At 40.0% G+C, this 22,764-nt stretch overlaps 1 protein-coding gene and 1 pseudogene across 1 annotated transcript in view; one reads left to right on the forward strand and one right to left on the reverse strand.

The window, feature by feature from the left end:
- Positions 1–374: 374 nt before the first annotated feature.
- LOC129728482 (uncharacterized) lies at positions 375–6,175 on the reverse strand (annotated as a pseudogene).
- The window catches only part of LOC129726528 (protein dissatisfaction), an 80,195-nt gene continuing 62,945 nt past the window's right edge, over positions 5,515–22,764 (forward strand). Inside the window, exons 1-2 of the mRNA XM_055683345.1 lie at positions 5,515–6,378; positions 20,217–20,297. Of these exons, the coding sequence (XP_055539320.1) occupies positions 6,369–6,378; positions 20,217–20,297 (91 nt within the window). The 5' untranslated portion in view covers positions 5,515–6,368. The remainder of the gene's footprint in view (positions 6,379–20,216; positions 20,298–22,764) is intronic.

Below are 22,764 nucleotides of genomic sequence, written 5' to 3' on the forward strand. Positions count from 1 at the left end.
GGTATATCACGGCGAAAGCACGACGTGGAGTAGCCGAATTCCGCCTACAAGCAACCAAAATTTGGAAGAATTGTTGCGATCGCTTAAGCGCAATCGTGTACGATTCTTTTGTGAAACACTCGCTACATGTTGCTCGCAATACTGAAACAAAATCATCAAAGAAAGCTAGGTACCATATATTTCTTTGCTCTAAGTTGTCTCTTGCATGCTTGAGAATGTGTATCTTTTAATAGCGATGGTTTGCTAGGATTGAAAGCTTATGAATAGCACTTTCAGAAATGATACCCGATGAAGGACGCGTAGTCAACAACGTGAACAGCATACGCTGCGTTCAGGTTAATCTCAATTACGCGAAGGACGCTTCTATCTAGGATTCACCAAGGATCAGCTATGCGTAGCGCTGATTTCTTCATTTTCGCTTCTAGATACCTACAGAACCGACAAAGATTGGTCCGCACAGTGCAAACAGCCGGATACCGTTCGTTTAGTTCCCTTTCGCTTTGCTTCTGTTTAAATTTCATCCGACGGTCTAATTCCTTGCATTTGGCCACGATTCCCAGATCGTGCACAATCTCAGTCCAGTCATTCTGCGCAAAAATGTGCATCATAGAGTCCATCGCCTCGGAAACAATCAATGGTTCAGGCTAAAGGCAGCCGAGAATGCTTAGCATGCGCAGCCAGTTTGCACGAATTCCCGAATCTTGGCATGCAGATCGTTTTCGGTTACTTGACGGAATAGCTCCGGACTTTTACGTAAATTTTCCAAAGTTGCTCGCATTAATGTGGTCGATGCTTCCAGCAGCTTGGAATTTTGTTCGCCTTGTAAAACTTGCTGACCGAGCTCCTGCCAGGCTTTATAGTTGGCTTCAGCGCCTCTGAGGTCTTCGGTGGATATGTTATTGCACATATTATGGAGACAAAGCATAGCGGAAGCTCGCAGGTTGTTAACACGTTTGAGTAAGTTTCAATCATATTCAGCAAGAATCTGTCGTACATTTCCGGTAATTGGCTGAGCTTTTTGCCAAAGTTTTTCGACTAGTCCGAGTGACTTGATGGCATCCAGCACTTCTACCGGCAGTTTGTCGGTATTCTGCAGGCTGTCATTTGGTCCATTGTCAGTATCACAGTCATGAACACTTTCTGCATCCGATAAGTTTTCATCGTCCATGTCATCTTGCCATTCCTCCTCATCGTTCGAGCAAATATTGGTCAATATTTAGGCTGCAATTCGCTGTACCTGTAGGAGCCAGCCCATATTTCGAACTTCTAGTTCAACCGCAGAGGGCATGTCATCTCGGCGACTTCGTTGATGCGACTGCTGAGCTGATTCTTCTTGCATGAGAGCATCATCCAATACTCGGCAACATTGGCTATGGCTATGAACAGCTGACCTAAATAATTAGCCGACAAGGCAGGGATATTGGCGATAATTCCAGCTGATACGGTTCTCAGAAGTACATTCGGATTATCTCCCTCAAGGGTTAGTAGAGATGAAAGTTCGCTACCAAAGTTTGAAAGCACTCTCCATGAGGCGCAATTGTGCTCCGGAATGACTAGCAAACACTGGGCAACAGCAATCGCTAAATGAAAAGGTAATTGAGAATAACTAATCAAGACTTAATTTGTGTCTAAACTTATCGATATCTTGGGGTTCTGAAGGATTTACCCTTGCATAAACATCATTATGCTAATCAACAAGGTAAATCTACTGAATCCGCTTTGCATTTCCTAGTGACGAAGATCGAGTCACTGAAATATAAAGAGACAGCGGTCTGCGCTTTTCTTGATATTGAAGGAGCTTTCGATAAAACGTCCTTGCGTCTACTACATACTACAATGAGTTGGATCCAAGTAATGCTTTCGAACTGCATTGGGAGATAGTTCTGTCCCCACTGTTATGGTCACAGGTGGTAGACGTTCTCCTAACCAAGCAATCGCAGATAGGTTACGAAGTCAGAGGTGCTTAGAAGAAGGGTTGAACATTAACCCCGCTAAAACAGTCATATACACTTTACCAAGCGAAGGATACATTCAATCTAATTAACGTGGTAAGACCGAGCTTTAGTAACAAGACCAAATATCTTGGAATCATTCGGGATAAGAAGCTGAACTGGATTGCTCAACTAGACTACACTATCAAGAAGGCAACTGCAACAATCTGGGCTTGCAGCACACCTAGGCAAGTTAAGGTCCCGTAGTCTACAGATCCCTACGAAATTAGCGCTCTATAAGACCCTGATCCTCCCGATGACACTCTACGGACATGAATCGTGGACGTGGAAGGAGGCCGATCGACGAGCGCTTGCGGTCTTTGAGCGTAGAACCCTGCGATCAATGCTCGGCGGCAAACTAGAAAATGGGGCGCAACACGCTGATATTGTCAAGCTGATGAAACACGGCAGGTTACAATGCACAATGGTCCAGAAACCGAATTTAGGGGAAACTTGGGTCTAAAGCTCTATAGCAACATTTTAGAGAAAAACTTTCTTCTACAAAGTTGTTACATATGATAAAGCGCTCATTGAAAAATTATCAAAAATTAGGGTGACCAACATTTTCGATGCAATCAAGGATCTAACTTTTTTATCTTTGTAGATAGAAGAAAAATTTGTTCTACATTGTTATAGCTTCATTAATTATAAGTAACTTTGTAAAATAAAGTTTTTCTCTATCTTCGAAAACAACCGATTTATATCGAAAAAACATATTTTACGCTCTCACTTTTTTATTTCAAGTTTCATCTCAAAACTGTCTTTGAACGACTTTTAGAACTTTTTAAGAAAAATAATTTACAATGCTGACATCGTGAATATCTCAATTTTACTCAAAGTTATTAATATTTTTTATCAAAAAATATACGTTTTTCATTTGTATGTCATTCATTTTGGGTCAAACATAAAAAATATCTCTTGGTCTCATTTTGAAGGGCATACTTGACTCTATAAATGGAGGAACTTTTAGAAATAAGTTATTTTTTAAATTTGAGTAAATTCAATTTAAAAACAAGCCGAAAATTTCAATAATTTTATACATTATGCATATAAAAGCACCCAGATTAATTTTTTGGTATTTTTTCGTATAACTAGAAATAATTACCTTTAATTTGACCCAAAAAGATCGAAAATCGATCAACTGGTTCAAAAGTTATGAATGTTTTTAAATAAAATACATCGAAGCCGTTTTTTATGGTCACCCTATTTCGGAGCGAGTCCCCTTAACAACCCAACGAAACAATACGGGTTTGATTATTTTCAACATAGATGCATCCCTGCGATTTTGAGCACAATTGAAGCACATTGCGTGACCAACTTCGAAATAGGGTGACCATAAAAAACGACTGTGTTCGATGTATTTAATTTTAAAAAAATTCATAACTTTTGAACCAGTTGATCGATCTTTTTGGGTCAAATTAAAGGTAATTACGTCTAGTTATAAGAAAAATACCAAAAAATAAATCTGGGTGCTTTTATATGCATAATGTATAAAATTATTGAAATTTTCGGCTTGTTTTCAATTGAATTTACTCAAATTTAAAAAATAACTTATTTCTAAAAGTTCCTCCATTTATAGAGTCAAGTATGCCCTTCAAAATGAGACCAAGAGATATTTTTGTGTTTGCCCCAAAATGAATGACATACAAATGAAAAATGCATATTTTTTAATGAAAAATATAAATAACTTTGAGTAAAATTGAGATATTTACGATGTCAGCATTGCAAATTGTTTCTCTTAAAAAGCTCTAAAAGTCGTTCAAAGACAGTTTTGAGATGAAACTTTAAATAAAAAAGTGAGAGCGTAAAATATGTTTTTTCAATATAAATCAGTTGTTTTCAAAGATAGAGAAAAACTTTTTTTTGCAAAGTTACCTTAAATAAATGGAGCTATAACAGTGTAGAACAAATTTTTCTTCTATCTACAAAGATAAAAAAGTTAGATACTTGATTGCATCGAAAATGTTGGTCACATATCATATGTTATCATATGTAACAACTTTGTAGAAGAAAGTTTTTCTCTAAAATGTTGCTATAGAGCTCTAGACCCAAATTTCCCCCTAAATTTGGTTTCTGGACCATTGTGCAATGGGCTGGACACGTAGTACGGATGGCGGATGAATGACCGGCAAAGGTAGTATTTAGCAGAGAACCGGATAGCGGCAGGGGCCTAGCGTGGTTGGTAACGTCTCCGCCAACCACGCTCGACGCCTGGGTTCGAACCCCAACGTCGAAATAGGTGTCGACGGTTGTGGGGTGGCGTGATCCACTCACAACCAACCCAACTGGTCTAGATTCAATCCTAGCCGACACCGGGTGATTTTCTGAGGCGAAAAATCTCTGGGATCACGCCTTCCATCGCATGAAAAAGTAAAGCCGTTGGCGCCGGCTTGTTAATCAACGGGTCGTAAGTTAGGGTCCCGGGTGGAGTCGTCATTCGGGCGTTGGTGATTGGCACAACAACAGTGGCGGAACTAGACCGATGGAAAATAAGCGAGAATATAAAAAAAGAGAACCAGATAGAAGCCGACGACTTCGAGGCAGACCTCGCACATGCTGGATGTATGCTGTCGACGAGGATGCCAGAGCAGTAGCTATAAGGGGAGGAGCAGCCCAAGACCGAGTTTTGTGGAGGCGTATTCTGGATTCGGTATAGGATCTCAACGATCTGTCGCCATAAAACTGAAACTAAACTAAACTAAACTATAAATCCCAAAATGCATGTTTCTCTGTAGCGATTGGAAAAATTCCAAATTCATAAAATCGGTCGCAAAACGCAAAATACATTAGTGATCCGGAGGGCCGAGTGTATATACCAATCGATTCAGCTCAACAAATTGAGCAACATTTATTTGTTTGTATGTATGTTGTCTGTAAGTATGTTACGCTACAACCTTTAAGTACTCTGAACAAAAGTCGAACAGGGTCTCTAACCACCGTCGATGGCTGTAATAGGTAGCTGGCTGTAATTGCAATTCTCACTGTTCTAGTTTGAGTATCTTCGCCATATTTACACTGTTTGGACAGTCTAAAACAAGGATGTCCTTGACATTAGCATTCGAGTTCTGTACGCTTTAACTAACGTAACATTATTTTGCAATGTACTGACCAGAGTCGCCAATAACGTACACCTTCGAAACAACAACAAGGAATGATGCGGCTATACGTTAACCCCACAAACAAGCAAAACGTGCTAAAAGGATGTACTACACAGAATATCCTCGCTTCATCGTAGTATTTGTGCTGCCCCGCTTCACGACCGGCACTGGTGTGTATAGCTTCGAATATTATGAATGAAAGAATGAATGAGCGTAGTAACAGGAAGGCTCCGCCCACCGGCAGGCAACATTCCCGTGCTGTCGTAATCGTTCCATTTGGAAGCGATGGGAAACGATGGCCACGCCTTTTGCAGCCTTATGTATATGTTGAATGACACATGTTCAATTCTATATGTTGCAGAGTTGCAATGTTGAATTGTAAAAAATGCGAAACGCGAAGTAGAGTTGGTCCGGTTTGGCTGGTTGGCTGTGGCTGGTTCTTTCTCGGTTGGACGCTGCGGTTGGCTTGAACAGTGCCGATGACAGCCAGCTACCGCGATTGCTGTCTGAGGAAGGACTTTTCGGTGCCACCGTGTGACATGGAATGGGTGAGGTGACATTCGGGTTGTGCACAAGCAAAATGACTGACTGGTGTGGAACTCTGTGTGATGCTGCGCCAGTCCTACTAGCCAATGCAGTGTCTAGATGGGGCATGGGATGAGAACATGAACATAAGGATTCATCCGCACAGAGGGTGTGAGGATATACGAATAGGGATGCTACCCCATCATTGCCAGCAAGCGGAAGGCGAGAGTGGAGAGGATTGAGAGAATGAGGGCCGTTACGGTTGAAGTACAATGCTGATGCCAGCAGTGGTAACGTAGCCAATGTGAATTGTGATGAAGTCAATACAGCATCAGTTGGTAATCAGCTTCTACAGTTTCTGGCTGTACCTTTGCGGGAAATCTGGACAGTCGCAGTCAGTTTATCAGGAACAATCGAGCTAGTGACACGAATCTTTCTATTCCCGTGCGTTGAACGGTAATGCGGTTGGTCCGGTCCGGTCCGTGATAGTTCAGTTAGGCGTCGGCTGGGCGAATAGTCTGTTAGTAGTGAAGGTGTGCATTGTGATTGCTTTTGTGGCATTCTGTGCCAAAGATTGTGAGATCTGGAATACAATTATCATTGAAATACAAACGGAGCTTTGGTGAAGGTTGTGCGCGCTAATGACTGCCAGGAAATCATAAGTGCTGTGATTGGTTATTAATGTTCCGGATTACGACAAGTCAATAAATTCTCAATCACGTTGGATTTCAAGTTTGTTTGGCAACCACGAAGAATGGGAACAGGTATTGCATCTCTATGCTAAGAAACATTTATGAAATATTAAGTGAATTATTACTTAGAATATTTGAGTTGTTAGTTGTTAAACACCTGTGTTTCGACGAAAAATGAAGTGGTTTATTACAGTTTGAATTCTTTAAAAAGTTTCTTTTTATCGATTCGAAACCATGTTGAACTCACTGACCCTCTGGTTTTAAACCGTTCCAATCGTGAACGCAATGGAGCTACCAAATTACTAGTCTTCACTTAATACAAAAATTACGGTCGGAATCGTTGAACAGGTTTTGCAGTTATTTTCGAAGTCAGTTTTAGTTTCACTAAAATGGTAGTGTTTTACTAGTCGCCGGCGGAAATAAAAATTTTTGTCTTTACATATTCAGATCGTTTCGAAATAGGAAAGATTTATAAACAAAGTTCAGGAATTACATTCTGTAATTGAATTTTGACCTCCGTTAACGTAAGTCACAGGGTGTAAAAGCTACACGCAAAAGTTGAAGTCTTGTACAATCATTGTGTCTTCCCGATTCGCACAAATGTTGCACAGAAATCGCACAATAAATGTGTGAAACGCATAACGCAACAGTTGTACTGCGAATACATTGACATAAAATGAAATCAGAATATGTATCATACACCGACACTTTATTTCTCACGTCGAGTGTATTAGTGACTGCACGCGCTTTTTTCTCAAGCGACGAGAGAAATTTCTCTCTCGCTCGTAGAATTTCCATGTATGTGCGACAAGACTATGCGACGCGAAAGGCGATATCTCGTTGCTTCACGAAATGAGCGAGACATCCGTGCTGTACATACTTGATACCAGTGTTGTTAGTCTCTCACTCATACTGTCGATGCGTGCTTGCTGCTATTCAGAGGAATGCATGAAGAAGAAAACGTATCTCGAAAGCGTGTGTGCAAAAGACTTGAAAAGCGTAGCATATGTCTCGTCCTCAAGCAGAAAGGAGGAGAAAGGTTTTGCTTCTCGCTCGCTTTGCAATGCTGCTTGATACCAGTTGAAACTGTTTGGGTGTAGTAGTTTGGAGCTGCCAAATACATTTAAGAAACGCTAGAGCATTAATTGCGTTATGCCCAACACGCAATCATTGTACTGGTTCCGAATTACATCAACAATTGCGCTAAAAACGCACAATTTTGTACTGGTTTCGCACCATCCAAGTTTTGCGTGTAGTGGTCGATATCGGATCAAGCAGTGTCCGGAAAACCAACCCCATCGAATAGTTATCTTGATAGTTCTATCAGCTTTGACCATGCTTATCCTAGTTGATATGAGCACTGGGAGGATTTTAGAGATTTAAAATGCTCCTGAGCAAATTCTTGCCAAACAACCCTTCGTCGAATATCGACCAGTTTTTTGTAATGAAACTTCGCAAACTGAAGATTTTCCGTGGGTTGCGCTATGAATTTTGACTTAGGATTAAATAAAAGCATTTTAGCTTTGAAACCTTTGGTTGTAGCATAGCATAGCATATTTGATCGCCCGTGTGTTGCCCGCGATTGACCAGAACCAGCTGAAATTTCACAAAGAACCGTCAAAATGGTGTCTAGGAGTAGCAAACCATTTTCAGTGTACATCTTGTTTCAATGGTCAATCATGTAACTGGCCACGTCCAATGCAGATCAATAGAGGTAGGGAAGGGATATCGGGAGTGTTAGTCTAATACTTGTTGCTGCTAGAGACCGACGAATTCGCTGCATCATTCACAAGTATCAAAGGACGGAATTAGAATTAGTGGAAAGGAATTGATGTGGATCCATCGAGGATGATGGTACGATCTTTTCTACACAAATTCGCGCAATTGTAGCCAAAAAGAGTTATTTTTTTTTTGTTAAAACTTGATGTTATACCAACTCATTTAGTAAAATGTTCAGGATGGAGAAATGCAAAACAATTTCTAAAAGTTAAGTACAAAAGCTTTTTTCTAATTCTTTGAGTATTGAAGAAACGAAAAATTGAAGTAACGAAAAATAACTAATCAGTTTCATATTCAGTGATCGAAAGCTTTAGTATCTTAAAAAATTTCTTCACAGTATCAGTACTATTTTAGATAATAAAAGTAAAGCTTAGGTACAGATAATTTAGGTACAATTGAAAACCAAAAAATCTTTTTTTTTTTGATTTTGTTTAAAATTTGTATAGATGTTCCTATAGATTAAAGATTTTCTTTGGTTCTATTAGTAAGTTTTTTTGAATCACGACTAATTTTTGAGAAGATTGACATCTTCTACCACCCAATAACAGTCTCTTCTAATGTAAAAATGATATTATTGGTTGCAAAATATTTTTCAGCGCCAGAACGGTGTACCTATTTGATCATTGTCAGATGTCAATCTATGGCAATGTTGTAGATAACAATTTTGTCTCTCAGAGAAAAACACATGCCGGGAGATTTTATTTAACGAAAGAAATAGTTAATTTATTTAAGTCTTCGGCAAGGTTGCAGAAAATAGTTCTAACCTTCCTTAAAAAATGTACACCATAAAACAAAATAAAAATCAAGAGTTAAAGCAAACATAACAAATTATATATTTTGAAAACCCCACTTTCAAAAAATCTTAGTCACAATGCATGCAGTGAAAATTTTTTGGACTTTTGAACTGAAGCATTTTTGTAGAAAGAAACTAACGGGTAACTTAAGGAGTATTTCCTATGTTTCCGTATCTTTTGTTATTGATTTTTTCATGGCTCGATCAATTTTTAAAATGTAAGGATTAAGTAAGCATTCCTGTATGTCTCAGACAGTATTCAAAGTATTTGAATGAATAGGAGATTTGTTCCATTATTCGTGTTATCCCCTACATTTATGTCATGAAAAATTAGCACTCAATCAAAAGCCAAAAAAAAAACTCATATTATCTGACTAAATCAGCATACCTATCCATGAAACAGAATGCTCTTAACTTAAGGTTGGCTGGTCAGTAAGTCCCCTGGACATTGAGGAGGCCACAGGCCTGTAAGGGGAGCCAATTGTGCAGACGTTGGGTAGTGCAGGTCATAAAACGAAAGTACTTTATAGGATGCTCGAGGTGCCCAGCCAGTAAACCAGCTACTAAGCCACGGGGGTAAGGATGCCATAATTGAATTTGAGCTACTGCTACGCGGCCTAGTAGCAGGCTGGATCCTCTGAGTCGTTGTCCCTACCGTATCCCTCTAGAAAACGGTAAGTGGGTCGCGGATAAGTCCATCATGGCGGCCATATGTACGATGAGCAAATTCCCGGTTCAGGAGATTGTGTCAATCTCAAGAGTTACGCTTTTGCCAAAGTGAACGGCAGTGAAGTGCAGTTTCTACGCTCCTAAACATGGAGCTGACGGGCCTAACGCCATGGTGGTGGCAGGTGACTCTAGCGCTTGGGTCGACGTGACGTTCGATAATTCAGGACTAAATGGTATTTCACCTCAAATCTGCACGAACAAAGTTCAATCTTAAAATTCGAGTTTTCATCCGATTGACACCAAATCTTCAGGGAATATGAAGAAACAATAGGAGCTTTTTTTGGTTTCATTCATTTATTTCTTTTCACATGCATAACCGAATGCTCGAACTTTAGCGTTAACCCCAGCCATATGATTCTGTACGATTTCAGAATCGATCGTTTTCAGTGTATTAACCCATGCCCTCTTGATTTCTTCGACATTCTTCACACCTTTAGGTCGTTTTAGAAGGTGGCCCTTAATAATGGCCTAGTACTTCTCGATCGGGTGCAGTTCCGGAGTGTTTGGGGGGTTCAGCTCCGTTCGCCTTGTATCACTCTACCACCTTTTTGCCTTTCTCCTAGAAAGGTATAGCAATCACTGAAAAAACCAAAGGTATAAAAGTGCTCCAAAGGGTCGAATCTCGTATATCAATCGACTTAGTTCTACGAGCTGAGCATTTTCTGTATGCGTGTGTGTGTATGTGTGTGTGTGTGTATGTATGTAACGGTCTCCCAATCTCACTCGATTTTCTCAAAAACGGCTGGACCGATTTTCATGAAACTGATTGCAAATGAAAGGTCTAGTTACCCCATAAGACCCTATTGAATTTTATTGCAATCGGATTTTTAGTTTCGAGGTTAGGTATCAATGTGAAAATCACAAAACTTCATTATCTCAGAAACTACACAACCGATTTGAACAAAATTGGTATCAAAAGAACGAGCTTGTTTCTTGAACTATTTGTAAAATAATTTTATAAGGATCGGACATGTCGTTCAAAAATTATGTAGAGAAACGTGTTTCAAAGACTGTTTAAACTCACTCACTTTTCTCAGAGATGGCTGGACCGATTTTTACAAAATTAGTGTCATATGGAAGGTCTTGTTGCCCCATGAGACCCTAATGAATTTTATTGTTATTGGACTTTAACTTTGTCCGTTATGTATTATAATGTGATATCAGACTATGACAAAAAACATGTTTCTAAGACTGTTTGAACTCACCCACTTTTCTCAGAGCTGAATGGACCGATTTTCACAAAATAAGTTGCAATAGAAAGGTCTAGTTTCCTGATAAAACCCTATTGAATTTTATTATAATCGGACTGTAACTTTGTCTGTTATGTATCAAAATGTAAAAGTTATGAAACTCCATTATCTCAGGAACTACACAACCGATTTGAACAAAATAGGTATCTTTGAAACCCTTGAATAACGAATTTTATGATGATTGAACATGTAGTTCGAAGGTTATGAAAAGAAACGTGTTCAGAAAACTTTATCAAATTCACTCGTTTTGCCAAAGATGGCATCACTGATTTCAACAATCTTAGTTTTTAATTGAAGGTTTAGTTGCTTTATTGGTACCCATTTAAGTTGAATATAACACTGGTTGACAAAATCGAAAAAATGCTGCTCTGAAGCTCATTATAGTTGCCCTAGAAAGAAAAAAATTCACAGGAAAAGCTATAATTTTTCATTTTATCTTAGTTTGACCTTCGGGGCAACACTTGTGTTGACCAGTGTAATCGGACTTTTATTTTATCCATTATGTGTTAAGTTGTAAAAATATTGAAAATCTCTTCTTTCAAAGATTACACGACTTATTTAAAGAAAACAGGTGTCGCAAATTTGGATTTCAAAATGAAGTTGATTCCTGGTCTCTGAGCATCATCCCGGGTACTGAAAAACTCACATTGGGTAATGTTTGTCCCTTTTAGACTGGTAGAACCCGGAAGCTACTGTCTAGAAATTTAAAATGGCGTCTGAAGATGATTTCTGGCCTCAGGGTATCATACCGCTTCCCCAAATCGTATTGGATGATATTTGTCACTTTAGGCTGTTGATCGGAAACTGTCGCCATCTTCGCCATAGAAATACCCAGATTAGGCAGTTCGGCAATTTTACGATGGATTTTATGATTTTATGATTATCAGGCAACCAGGAAGTGGTCATCTGGATTTAAAATTGGGTTTTAGGTCGGATTTTGGTCACTGGGTATAATCCAGATTTCAAGAACCCATATTGATTGGTATTTGGCCATTCATTGGATGCCTCTCAGAAACGATCAGTAATATCAACTGCGTTAAAGAATTTCAATTTCACTGATAAGATCGTTCAAATTAATGTATAAGGAACAACATTTAATTATACATTATTTGAAATCTACTGACTAACGTTGACTTAAAGAATCTGAATATTTATAGGCAGTATATGAGTACAAATCGATTATACCTCAATCAAAAACAAAATCGCATCATATAGTTGAAAGAATTTAATGTTATTTGCATGTATATGTGTTAATTTATATTCATATCGTCGGTTTCGTGCAACACTGGCACAACTCAAGAAACATAGTTTCGAGAAAAACGCGTTTGAAAATTTGCGTCAAAAATTTATTTTTCGATTTTCAAGAAAACTTTGAAGTTTAAGAGTACCAATCCTTATTTAACACCTTTGGGTCTATTATGCACATAATACATGCTCACGTTGTCCAAGTTAAAACCTTATTTTTACGAACTTTATGGAGAAATTTCGATTTGTGCAGCAAAGGCACTTCTACTCATAACTCTGGAATTTTTGTGATTTCCGAAATGGGATTTCGTGTGATGAAACTTAACAGTATTTGGCATTGTTTGCCATCAAAAACTCAAAAATGTAAAATTTTGAGTTGTGCCAGTGTTGCACGAAGCCGATGATATGTTAAATTTTAAATGTTCGGTATAGTTGTGCTGTTGGCTACTAATAATTTGTTGTTTAGAATGAATAACAAATCCAGCAGAAATAATCAAGGTGTATTTTTTAAGTGTTGGAGTAAATCTATTTTAACAAATTATAAGTTCGAAGGAGAAAGGCTGGGTCTCACCGCTAGGTGGATTAATTAAGGATTTTTTTAGTAGTGACAGGATGCCAAATCCGGGCAGAAGAGCACCAGACCATCGTGAGCCTTGAGAAAAGAAAAGAAGCCGATTCTGAAGACACTCTTTCAGATACACTTGCCCATTCATAGTGCTATCGGTGACGAACGGAGTGCTCCGCTTTCCGCACGTGCAAATGGCTTGCCAAAAACAGAAAATTCCTGGGGGAATTTCGAGACCTTCTGCATCCTGAGGTCCTCGGGAACATAAAACTTTTCCTTGGCCGTCACGTACAGGTTTTCAGGAATCTGCTTGAAGCCTGCCTTGACATACGTCTCATCATCCATCACGCAACAGTATGGTTTGGTCAACTTTTGATTGAACGGCTACCGCGCACGACTTTTCGTGGTCGTATTTTGCTTCTCGTCTTGGTTTGGGGGCTTCTGGACCTCTGCACAAAAGACGTACTCACGTGCAACTTTTTCGCCACAACTCGGACCGGGGTATTTGGTTTGCGTTTAAAGGCGCTTGTTATCGTTTTCGTTGAGTTGAGTGCTTGTGAGCTTCCGGACCACAGTCACATGTTGTCTGAAATGTTTTATTACACCAGACACCGTAGAATTTGCGATTCCTAGCCTTTTCCCGATGTCGCGGTGCGCCAGATGCTGATTTTCAAAGTACTCGTGCTAATTTTTGCGCACCTGATGAAATCGATTGACAGCAGGTAAACAATACACATCAAACTATTTGTACACGAAATATCATTAAATTTTACTTAACTCATCAGAAGTTAAAGCATTACCAGTGTGTGCAGATTTGAAGTGAAACGCCCTTTATAGTGTAAATCACAACGTGAGACGGGAAGCGACGAGTAGAGCCACCACTTTAACGGTCCGCAGGTGAAAGATATCACATTTTGTTGCCGAGGTATTTGAGGAGGCAACAAAAAGAGATCAATTAGTTGCCATACTATCGCGGGCGTGTGACGCCACTACGCCTAGAACCCGTCAGCCTAAGAATGGAAAGCCACTGGTGTACGGACGCGATAGCGGATCTCCACAGTGCGTGCCTCTATGCAAGAAGGAGAATGTAACGCGCCAGCCGGAAACTGCAAGAAAGTTGCTCAAGAGTGCGATTAGGGCGAACAAAAGGGTTTGTTTTGATAGGCTATGCGCGAGCACCAATACGAATCCGTAGGGTAGCGCCTACAAATTCGTAAGACCAAAGGCATGTAGACGCTGTATCGAGGTTGAGGAGGAGGTTGTGATTGCCAACTTCTTAAAAGTGAGCAAGGAACGGGGATTGAATTGAACCCCTTAACCTGGTCATCAAGACGGTAATTAAAGTGCTCCCCAGGCAGTTCCAGGTAGTCAAGCAGAAGTGCCTGGATGACTGCTTTTTCCCGGAGAGGTGGAGGCGACAGAACCTCCGCCAGAAAACCATTTGGCATACAAGCCCTTCTGTCTGCAGGGCGCTGTCGGCAAGATGCTTGAGAGGCAAGATGCTTATCCTCAACAAACTGATGAAGCACACTGAGGGTGTAAACGGTCCGGCAAATAACCAGATCGGTTTCCGGAAAGGTAGGTTCACGCTAGATGCTATTCTCTCCGTCACCAAGACGGCGGAAATGGCAGTCCATCGAAGAAGAAGAGGCATTCGTGTTCATTAGCGCCAGATAGGGCTGAATAGCGTTCGCGCTTTGAAGCATCCATGTTCTAGTGTCGTACAAGACTTTGGAAAATTACTTCCAGAATCGAGAACTAGTTTACAACACGGAGGAGGGTCAGAAGTGCATCCTAATCACCGCAAGGTTCCATCCTGGGCCTGATATTGTGCAATGTCATGTACGACGGAATATTGAAGCTAAAGTTCTCTCCAGGGATTGTGATCGTCGACTTTGCGGACGACATAACCCTGGAGATCCACGGTGCGTCGATTAGAGAGGTCGAGCTTCGCACTTCATACGCACAATCAAGAACTTGATGCACTCCAGAAAACTAACGTTAGATCACCATAAGACATAGGTCGCGGTTGTATATCATCGTAAATCATAGCAACAGCCGGTGGTCAGAATCGGAGATTGTACCATTAGCTCAAAGCGATCTTTTGAACTCTTGGGGGTTATGGTTGACGACAAGCTAACGTTCAAGAGCCACGTCAACTATGTCTGTGAGAGAGCCATGAGGGATGATGACGAAAAGCTCAGCGGTGTAGTATGACAAGCGGAAACTTCTTGCCATCGTGGTTTTGTTCATACTTAGGTATCGTGGGCCAGCGTGCTCCGAAGCTCAAGCTACCAAGGAAGCTCAAGCTCAAGCTAGGTAGGAAGGTAGGGAAAGTACCTACAGGCCTATCCTGGAGTACCTATCCTGAAGATATCCGAATGAGGAGGCATGAAGAAGTGAACTTCCATCTGTCACAGATTCTGTCAGGCCATGACTGATTCAGGCAGTATCTACACAGGTTCGGACACACGGGGTCTCCCATGTGTCCGGAAACCGTGGATGTGGAGAAAACCACGGAGCATATGGTCGGCGTGCGACCAGACCGAACCAAGCGCCAAAAACATTATTTCGAGTAATCGGCGATCAAAAATTCACCACCCCGTATCTTTCCTGCAATCTGCTGCACAGAAATTTTGTCATAATACCATTTTAGACTGTTCAAAGGCTTTCGTTTTTTTTATGAAGGATAGATTATCAATTTTAACATCCATTGGCGTTAAAAACTCAATTTGGCGCTTGGTTCGGTCTGGTCGCATGCCGACCATATCTCCTCCGTATGCCCTCGTTTTGCGCCTGCGAGAAGCTCTGTGGCATAGTGGTTTTATCGCACGCGCGGCGGAGTTATACTTTTGTTCATCATTTGCTATCGCACTTTACGCCGATTCGGGACAATTTTTTCGCAACCTACCCTGAGGTTTAGCGGTCGTGCTGGGCAACATTCAACACGACGAGTGGCCCATTCACGAGATGGCGTTTAAGCTCCTCGTTTGAACATCCTGAAAAAGTATATAGTAGATGGAAACGCATTGCGATCCTGGGCCGGCTACGAATAAGGTAAAAAAGTAAAGCTTTGGTTCCAACATTTCATTGTCGAAACTTGACGACCATTCTGTTCACTAGACAGATATTTTGCAGCCAACTATTTATATACAGAACGATTGTGGGACTAGCGCGAGAGATCGAAGTAAACCATGAACGCGAACGGACGCGATTTTTTCCTGCGTCACAACTTTCTCGTTGAATATTTTCGAATTTATTGTTTTCGGATAGTGCCAATAAATGCCAGCTGCATTGGTTGATTGTCTGCTATGAAGAAGTAGCGAAGGGTGAATCGGTGCCTGTTATTTTCACACGTTTTTCATGTTTTATTGCTAAACAATGAATTGAGAATGCTCCAAAATTGCTTATTACAGTGATTTTTGAGTGGTGGTTCACAAACCTTTTGTATGATCAACAAAACAATGATCAATTATGGTAAAAGTATATAAAATTAAATAAAAAACATAAAACTTACTACCTTTACGGTTTTTGTGATGCACTTTATTATTCCCCAGGACTCCTCACCATTAGTTACACGAGTCGAATGAAAAAGTTAGTCAATATTGCGCTTTGAGAAGAGATCTGGCACCTCGGACATGTGGAACCTAGTTCAGAACAAGAAAAATAGTTTCTTGCGAAAACATAATACTGTCAGCTCAACAATTAAATAGTTAACTAAATTTGAAAACATAAAAAATAAAAAATGACATTTGCCAAAAAAAATAACATTTTTTTGCAGTGCATTTTTTCTTGAAAAGACATAATTAACAGAAGGACAACAAACCGATTAGATACTAGAAATATTTTTCATCAATTATAGACACACGGAAATAGTCTTGACGTTTGATTCATGTCAGAAGTAAATCTGGAATATCAAGTTTTACGATCAGGTAACCAGAGCTGGAATTCACCTCAGTGCAGACAGAACCACACAAATTCGTACACAACACATTTGCCATCAAACGGTGCGTGCCACTCCCGATATTTCATTTGTGTTCTCTTCTCCCCATTCGCTCTTTTGTATTTCTTTTGCACCACTTTGTGCATTTGCGAAAATGTGCGGCACCACACATTGTGTCTTACTTTGTGTGTTGCTTCGGGCAATGATTATCGGATTTGACAAACGAACGATTATAGTATTAAATTATTTTTTTGGTTTTGCACTTCATTTGACTCCTATTGAAATAATTTAGGAGCTAATTTTCAGTGCCGCTCAATGGGTTTTGTTTCAAAACTAAAAATGGTTTCTTCCCGGAGATAGCCGCAATACGTCTCGTATATGAACAGTAGGGTGGCAATAGAAATCGATTTTTCGAAATTTGTTTAGAAGTAGGGCTCAATAATTTTGTCTTCGAAAAAAGTTCCCATACTAAACTTCAGCTTAATCTGACTTCGGGAACACGAAAGCATTATTTTGTGACCAATGAAAAAAACGCACAGGTAGTCATAAATTTCTGAATATCAAAAAATTCTGATGCCAAATGTCTTAAAAACGCATGAGATCCAGAACAAAAAATTAAAAAATCGATCGGTTAAAGTTTCACTTTTCGACTGAACGAACTTCTAAATGCGATGAAGGACAATTTTTTTTTCATACAAGTCATTACCACCCTAATGAACGGCATCAGTAGTGAATGCATGTAGCGATTGTATATGAAGACCGGTAAAGAAACATGTCTGCACGGGCATAATATGTTCTGTCCTAAGAAACACGTCCATGCCATTGAGAATCGTGTTTAAATGAATTCTCAAAAATGTATATGGTCCTTTCTTGGTTCCTTTTCTCTGCTATTTTTCTACCCGCAACGCAACGCAAACTGCTCAAACTGAAGCTCTTTGTTCTCACGCAATGTGTCACAAAAAGCAGCACAAAGTGTTATTCCGTTCTCCCTCTCTTGAAATATTTCTCACTTGGTGATATCTTTCATGGCTTTCATGTCATTTCGTTTTCGCTCTTTCTTTTTGTGCCTGTTGGTTGTTAAAATGTGTAGGTACCGTTCTCGTTGTGCCTTGACGTAAAATTAACACACTGAGCGCAATGAGTGTGCGAATGACAGCCCTGCAGGTAACCATCAATCGTTAGCTTATAAAATTTAAAAAAAATCTTTCTGAGATAAATATATTATCATCTACATTTTTTCGAAGTCGTCACCCTAATCAAAAAAATGTTCGTAATCATCAATACTCTCTTTATATTTTTACAAATTAGTCGTATTTAAAAAAAGTTATATTTTTAGCACCAAAATGACATCTTTAGCAGGGCCGGCGGTGCATGTGGGTAGTAGTACCCATTCGGAAAATGTCTCTGTAGGTACTTTCCCACACGGAATTATCCCTCTCCATTGCTCACTACCCACTCGGGAAAATAATGTGACGCCGGCCCTGATCTTTAGCTTATAAGAACATCCGTGCAAAGTTTAAGCCAGATCGAAAATGATAGACTGTTAATTCAGCTTTGTTAGTGTTCCAATAATACAACCAGATTTAGCAACTAAGCAAATGATGCATAATGTAATAGATGATTCTCAATACATACTAATTTTCATTATCGATTGTATTGCACTATCGATTGTATCGCACTATCGAACGCAGATAAAATTATATTTCGCAAATATATATCACAAAATCTGCAAAGTTACTCAGGTTTATTTTTCCGTTGGATACGCGCTAACACGAATCAAAAATTTTCAGAGCGAAAAGCTGGAACGCAATGATTTCCGGTGGTGACTTCATCCCTTCGGACTACTAACAGACACATCCGTGTACCCATAGCACTCCTGACTGCATTGCTCAGCCAAAGTGTGAATAGCAAAATTCAATCAAAAATTTTATTTATCTTATTTATTTTGCGTCGCCGGTACACCGTTCAAACTGTTTTAAAATGGCTTTCGCTTGTTTATTTTGTACACAAAAAGCATATTGCTGCACGTCACTGGTGAACTGGTATTAGACACGCGCGTAAACATTACCGGAAAGGGGTAGCCTACAATTAAACTCTTTTATTTTACGCTCGAAAGTTGTGCAATTCTGACGCCTCCTGTGAGGGAAAAGGGGTTTTGAAAAGTTCAAACCAACAACTCGAATGGCTTCGGCTGACACGTGCTACCAATTTTCAGTCCACATCGCAGTATAGAGTCGCGTTACAAAAGAGCCGGCAGAAAAATAACAAACTCGAGTGTTTATTGTTTGAAATCGGCTTTCGGCGAGATTAGCCTGTTCCCAGGGAATGTTTAAACCCTTGAAAGCCTTGAAAAATCAACAATAGCAGCACTAGACTACTCTACCGCATATCAAATTAAGAATTCTAAAAAGGTGGTAAATTGGATAGTGTATGAAATTTATTATTTTTAACTAATGTTGAACGTTGGATGCAAAATCTGAGCCGAATAAACAGAACAGCACGAGTTCTTTGGCTCTAGACAGGAAAAAAAAAACAAATCCCAATTAAATAAAGTTGAATTATCGTTTTGTAGAATTAAGGCCGCTTTCGATTTTATCACAGTCAAAAAAAACACCCACCCGTGAGTCGAATGAAATTGTGGACTTAGTGAAATGAGCAAAATCAGTATATTTTGTTAGATTTTAATACGATTCAACCAAAAATACTCATCTTCATCATTCTACTAAATCCGTAGTCTCGCTAGATTCGCCGGAAAACATTATATCAATCGTGATTAAATCGTAACTGTATTATTGAATTCTAACCCGTATTATTGAAATATTAATTCCATATTGATCAATACATTCGAAGTAGTGTATAACACACAAAATTATCTTCAGAAATAAAATCGAGACAGTAATGAAAGCGAATATCTTGAATATACGGTAGGATTTCTACGTATTCGCAAACAAAGTTTAAACTTCTTCCAACACTTCGAATCAAAAGTGGAAAAACATTACCAAACCCTTTTCACCTTTGCGCATCAACGCCTTTCCGAATATTTGCTACTTTCCGCACTTCCTTTCGTGTCGCAATGCTCATTTATGGAAACTCTTTGGTGTTGCAATTTTACAGCATGAGAATTTTCCCAAGTCGTGTGTATGGCCTACCCTATCCGGTAAATACATGGGAATAAATGGGAAAAAAATTATCCCTTCCACGGGAAAGTCGGCAGCCGCCGGCGGCGCTAGGCAAGGATTACATTCGCAACAATCGAGTTGTACGAAGTGCCGTTTTCCGGCGCTACCATATTAGAAGCAGCCAAGAAAGCAACTCTCGGCCTCGAAAGGCACCGTCAAAGTAGATGTGTACATTTTTAATTAAAAGGGGACGGCGGGATCCGAAACAGTGCTTTATTTTTGTTTCATTTTTTTTTCTAGCAATCCGGTCCTTTCGGCGGAAAGGGAATCAACCGAGAGAAAGGGGTTTACAGTTAAATTAGCAGAGATTAGGTGTTGAGTGTCACATAGGCGGGATTTTGAATATAAATTTGGGTCCGAAACTGTAACATTGAGAGATGAATTTAATTTGTATTTATCTGCTTTTTTTCTTTTCTCTATTATTGAGGTGACAGATTACTCGACATTCCATGCAAAGTATGCGGAGATCGAAGCTCAGGAAAACATTATGGAATCTATAGCTGTGATGGTAAGAATGTTGAAAAATTTCATGTACCTAATTATTAATCGATCTGACTAGGCAATATTGAATTTCTTTAAAACTCTGCGCTTTTTTCAATTTGCAAGTCTTACAAAACAACAATTGAAATATCTCTTTAACGAAAGATTCCAGAAAGTTTAGCACCAAACGCGTAAAAATTTTACAATAACCACTCGAATTGTATGAAATAATTACGTTCATTCTTGATGTTATAATACTGTTTATATACCCTCAATCCAAATTAGGTTATTGGTTACGTAATGGAAATGTCTTGTAGAAGCATTCAATATATCTCTATGTTTACTTCTCTCATGTCTTTGTCTAGCGTCACAATAAAACTATAACATATAACGCCTAAGTGGCCATCTCTGAAAACACTCATTTTTACTATTGATTAGCTTAGCTAGTATGTAAGAAAATTTTATTTCTTGAATCTCGGGAAGCTGAGAACCGTCGGGAAATGCACGCTCTATCCCTTCCGAGAGCCGTAATGGCTTCTTTCACAGCTCTACGATTAACACCGATGTCATTGATGTCGTCAGAAGCACGTGAGACTTCGTTATAATGGGGCCGCTCTTTTGCACACCTTCCTTTCGTATAGCACCTTCCAAAGCTATGTCCAACGTTACAAACGCATCAGAAATTTCACCCGCTGTTCTGCATTTGATGTGAAACCGTCAAGAGTCGCACGTATCGGCTTAATCAGTTTTCTTTGGGGAACCATGTTCAAGCATAATCTGCCACGTTGCTTTTCACTGTATCGCACGCCGTCTTGAAGTCTCCAAAAAGACGATGTGTCTGCAAGTTTTGCTCTTAAAACTTGTCAAGGATTTGTCTCAAAGTGAACATCTGGTCCGTTGTAGATCGTGCCACTTAAAAACCACATTGGTATTCACCAACAAAGGCTTCGAAACAGGATACGGAATAGAATCTTTTATACGGAGGAAGGTAACGCCTCCGTAGTTGATATAATTGAGTCTATGTCTCCTTTATAGATCGGGTAAATGATATTTTTTAATCAGTCCTCAGATAGTCTCTCCTCAGACCGGGCCCGTAGGATAATCTGGTAAATTGCATTATGCAACCGGTTGCGCTCCACTTTCGTGAGTTTAACTAGTAAGCTTTTTTCATCTTGTTCATGGTTGGCGGATCACAGCTTGTCCATCGTTCCCATTTTTTCTCTTGTTTCCCTCGAGGACTCTCGCACCTTCCTCACCGTTCATCACGATCTCAGATTGTTGCTTCCAACGCCTGGCCACCGGCGACATATCGATAATCAAGTTCCCATCCTTGTCATTACCAGGAATCAGTGTCGCTCTACAGAAGCTCCTTGTGTCTTGTCTGTTTAGGCAATTCTCTGCTCTGCGAGGACGCGAACATAGTGTCCACGTTTTTTACGGTGGTGGAACCTCTGTTGAGCAGCTCTAGCTTTCGGTATCTCTCCCGCATTCAACGCGTCACACGGTTGGCTGCTCCTTACGTGTTAGGGTAGGCATGGTTCTTTTCCTCAGTCACTTCTAGACACTCAGTATCAAAGTATTGATCCTCAGGGAAATTGGCCTCTCTCAGGGAAGCACTCGATCTCTTAAAACACCAGTAGTGATTTTAACACCAGTATTAATAAAAACAGGCGGCATTTTCGAACCGTCGGACGCTACTAAGCCAAACATCATTACACCCGCCGAATGTTGGTTTGCAACATAAATTTTACTTTCTCAGGAACATCCTCAACTTTCTTCGGTGGAAGGAACCAGTCTGTCAGACACAGCATCGATGCAGAACAGCTTTTCACCGGAGAATAGGATTATCGTTATTCCTTTTTCAGGAAAGAAAGCAATTTCTTCAACCGAGTCACTCGTAATTTTTTTATCTGCTCCGTGATCGAGTGTGGTTCACGCTAGCTCTGGAAGACGTGTGCAAGTTTTCACATGGATCTCTCAGAAAAGTTGGCATCCTTGGCAAGTTTCCTCATAGAACGCACCGGGTTACAAGCAATCTACGCACGGACTGATTTCATCACGATTTACGCACGTGGAAAACGAGGGCGTCCATTTCCCGGTTTTCACTGCTTAGGGCCATCCTGGAGAGACGTTTTGGTCCCATAAACTGCGACCAAATGACATCCAACGGCCTCGGGAATCACTTTCGGCGACCTTTGGGTGAACAGTAAACTAGTAAACACTGCTTCGGCGTACATGTTTACTTATTTGCAATCAATCGATATCGATGCCCTGTTGTAGCACTTTAAAGAAAATGTTAAAAAATAACATTGCGTGTTTATTACTTCGTTTTATTTATCAATTCCCTTTTGGTTTTCGCAACAAAATTGTTGGACTAGATCTTACGCTTCAGGTTTGTCCAGAAGTCCTCGATGGGACGCAACATTGGGCGGGTTCACCATTTTGGTTACCACTTCGTTGCTCAGCCGCTCCATCTTCTCCAACGACCGCTTAGA

Source organism: Wyeomyia smithii, chromosome 3 (genome assembly GCF_029784165.1).
Source record: "Wyeomyia smithii strain HCP4-BCI-WySm-NY-G18 chromosome 3, ASM2978416v1, whole genome shotgun sequence".
Taxonomy (NCBI): Eukaryota; Metazoa; Arthropoda; class Insecta; order Diptera; family Culicidae; genus Wyeomyia; species Wyeomyia smithii.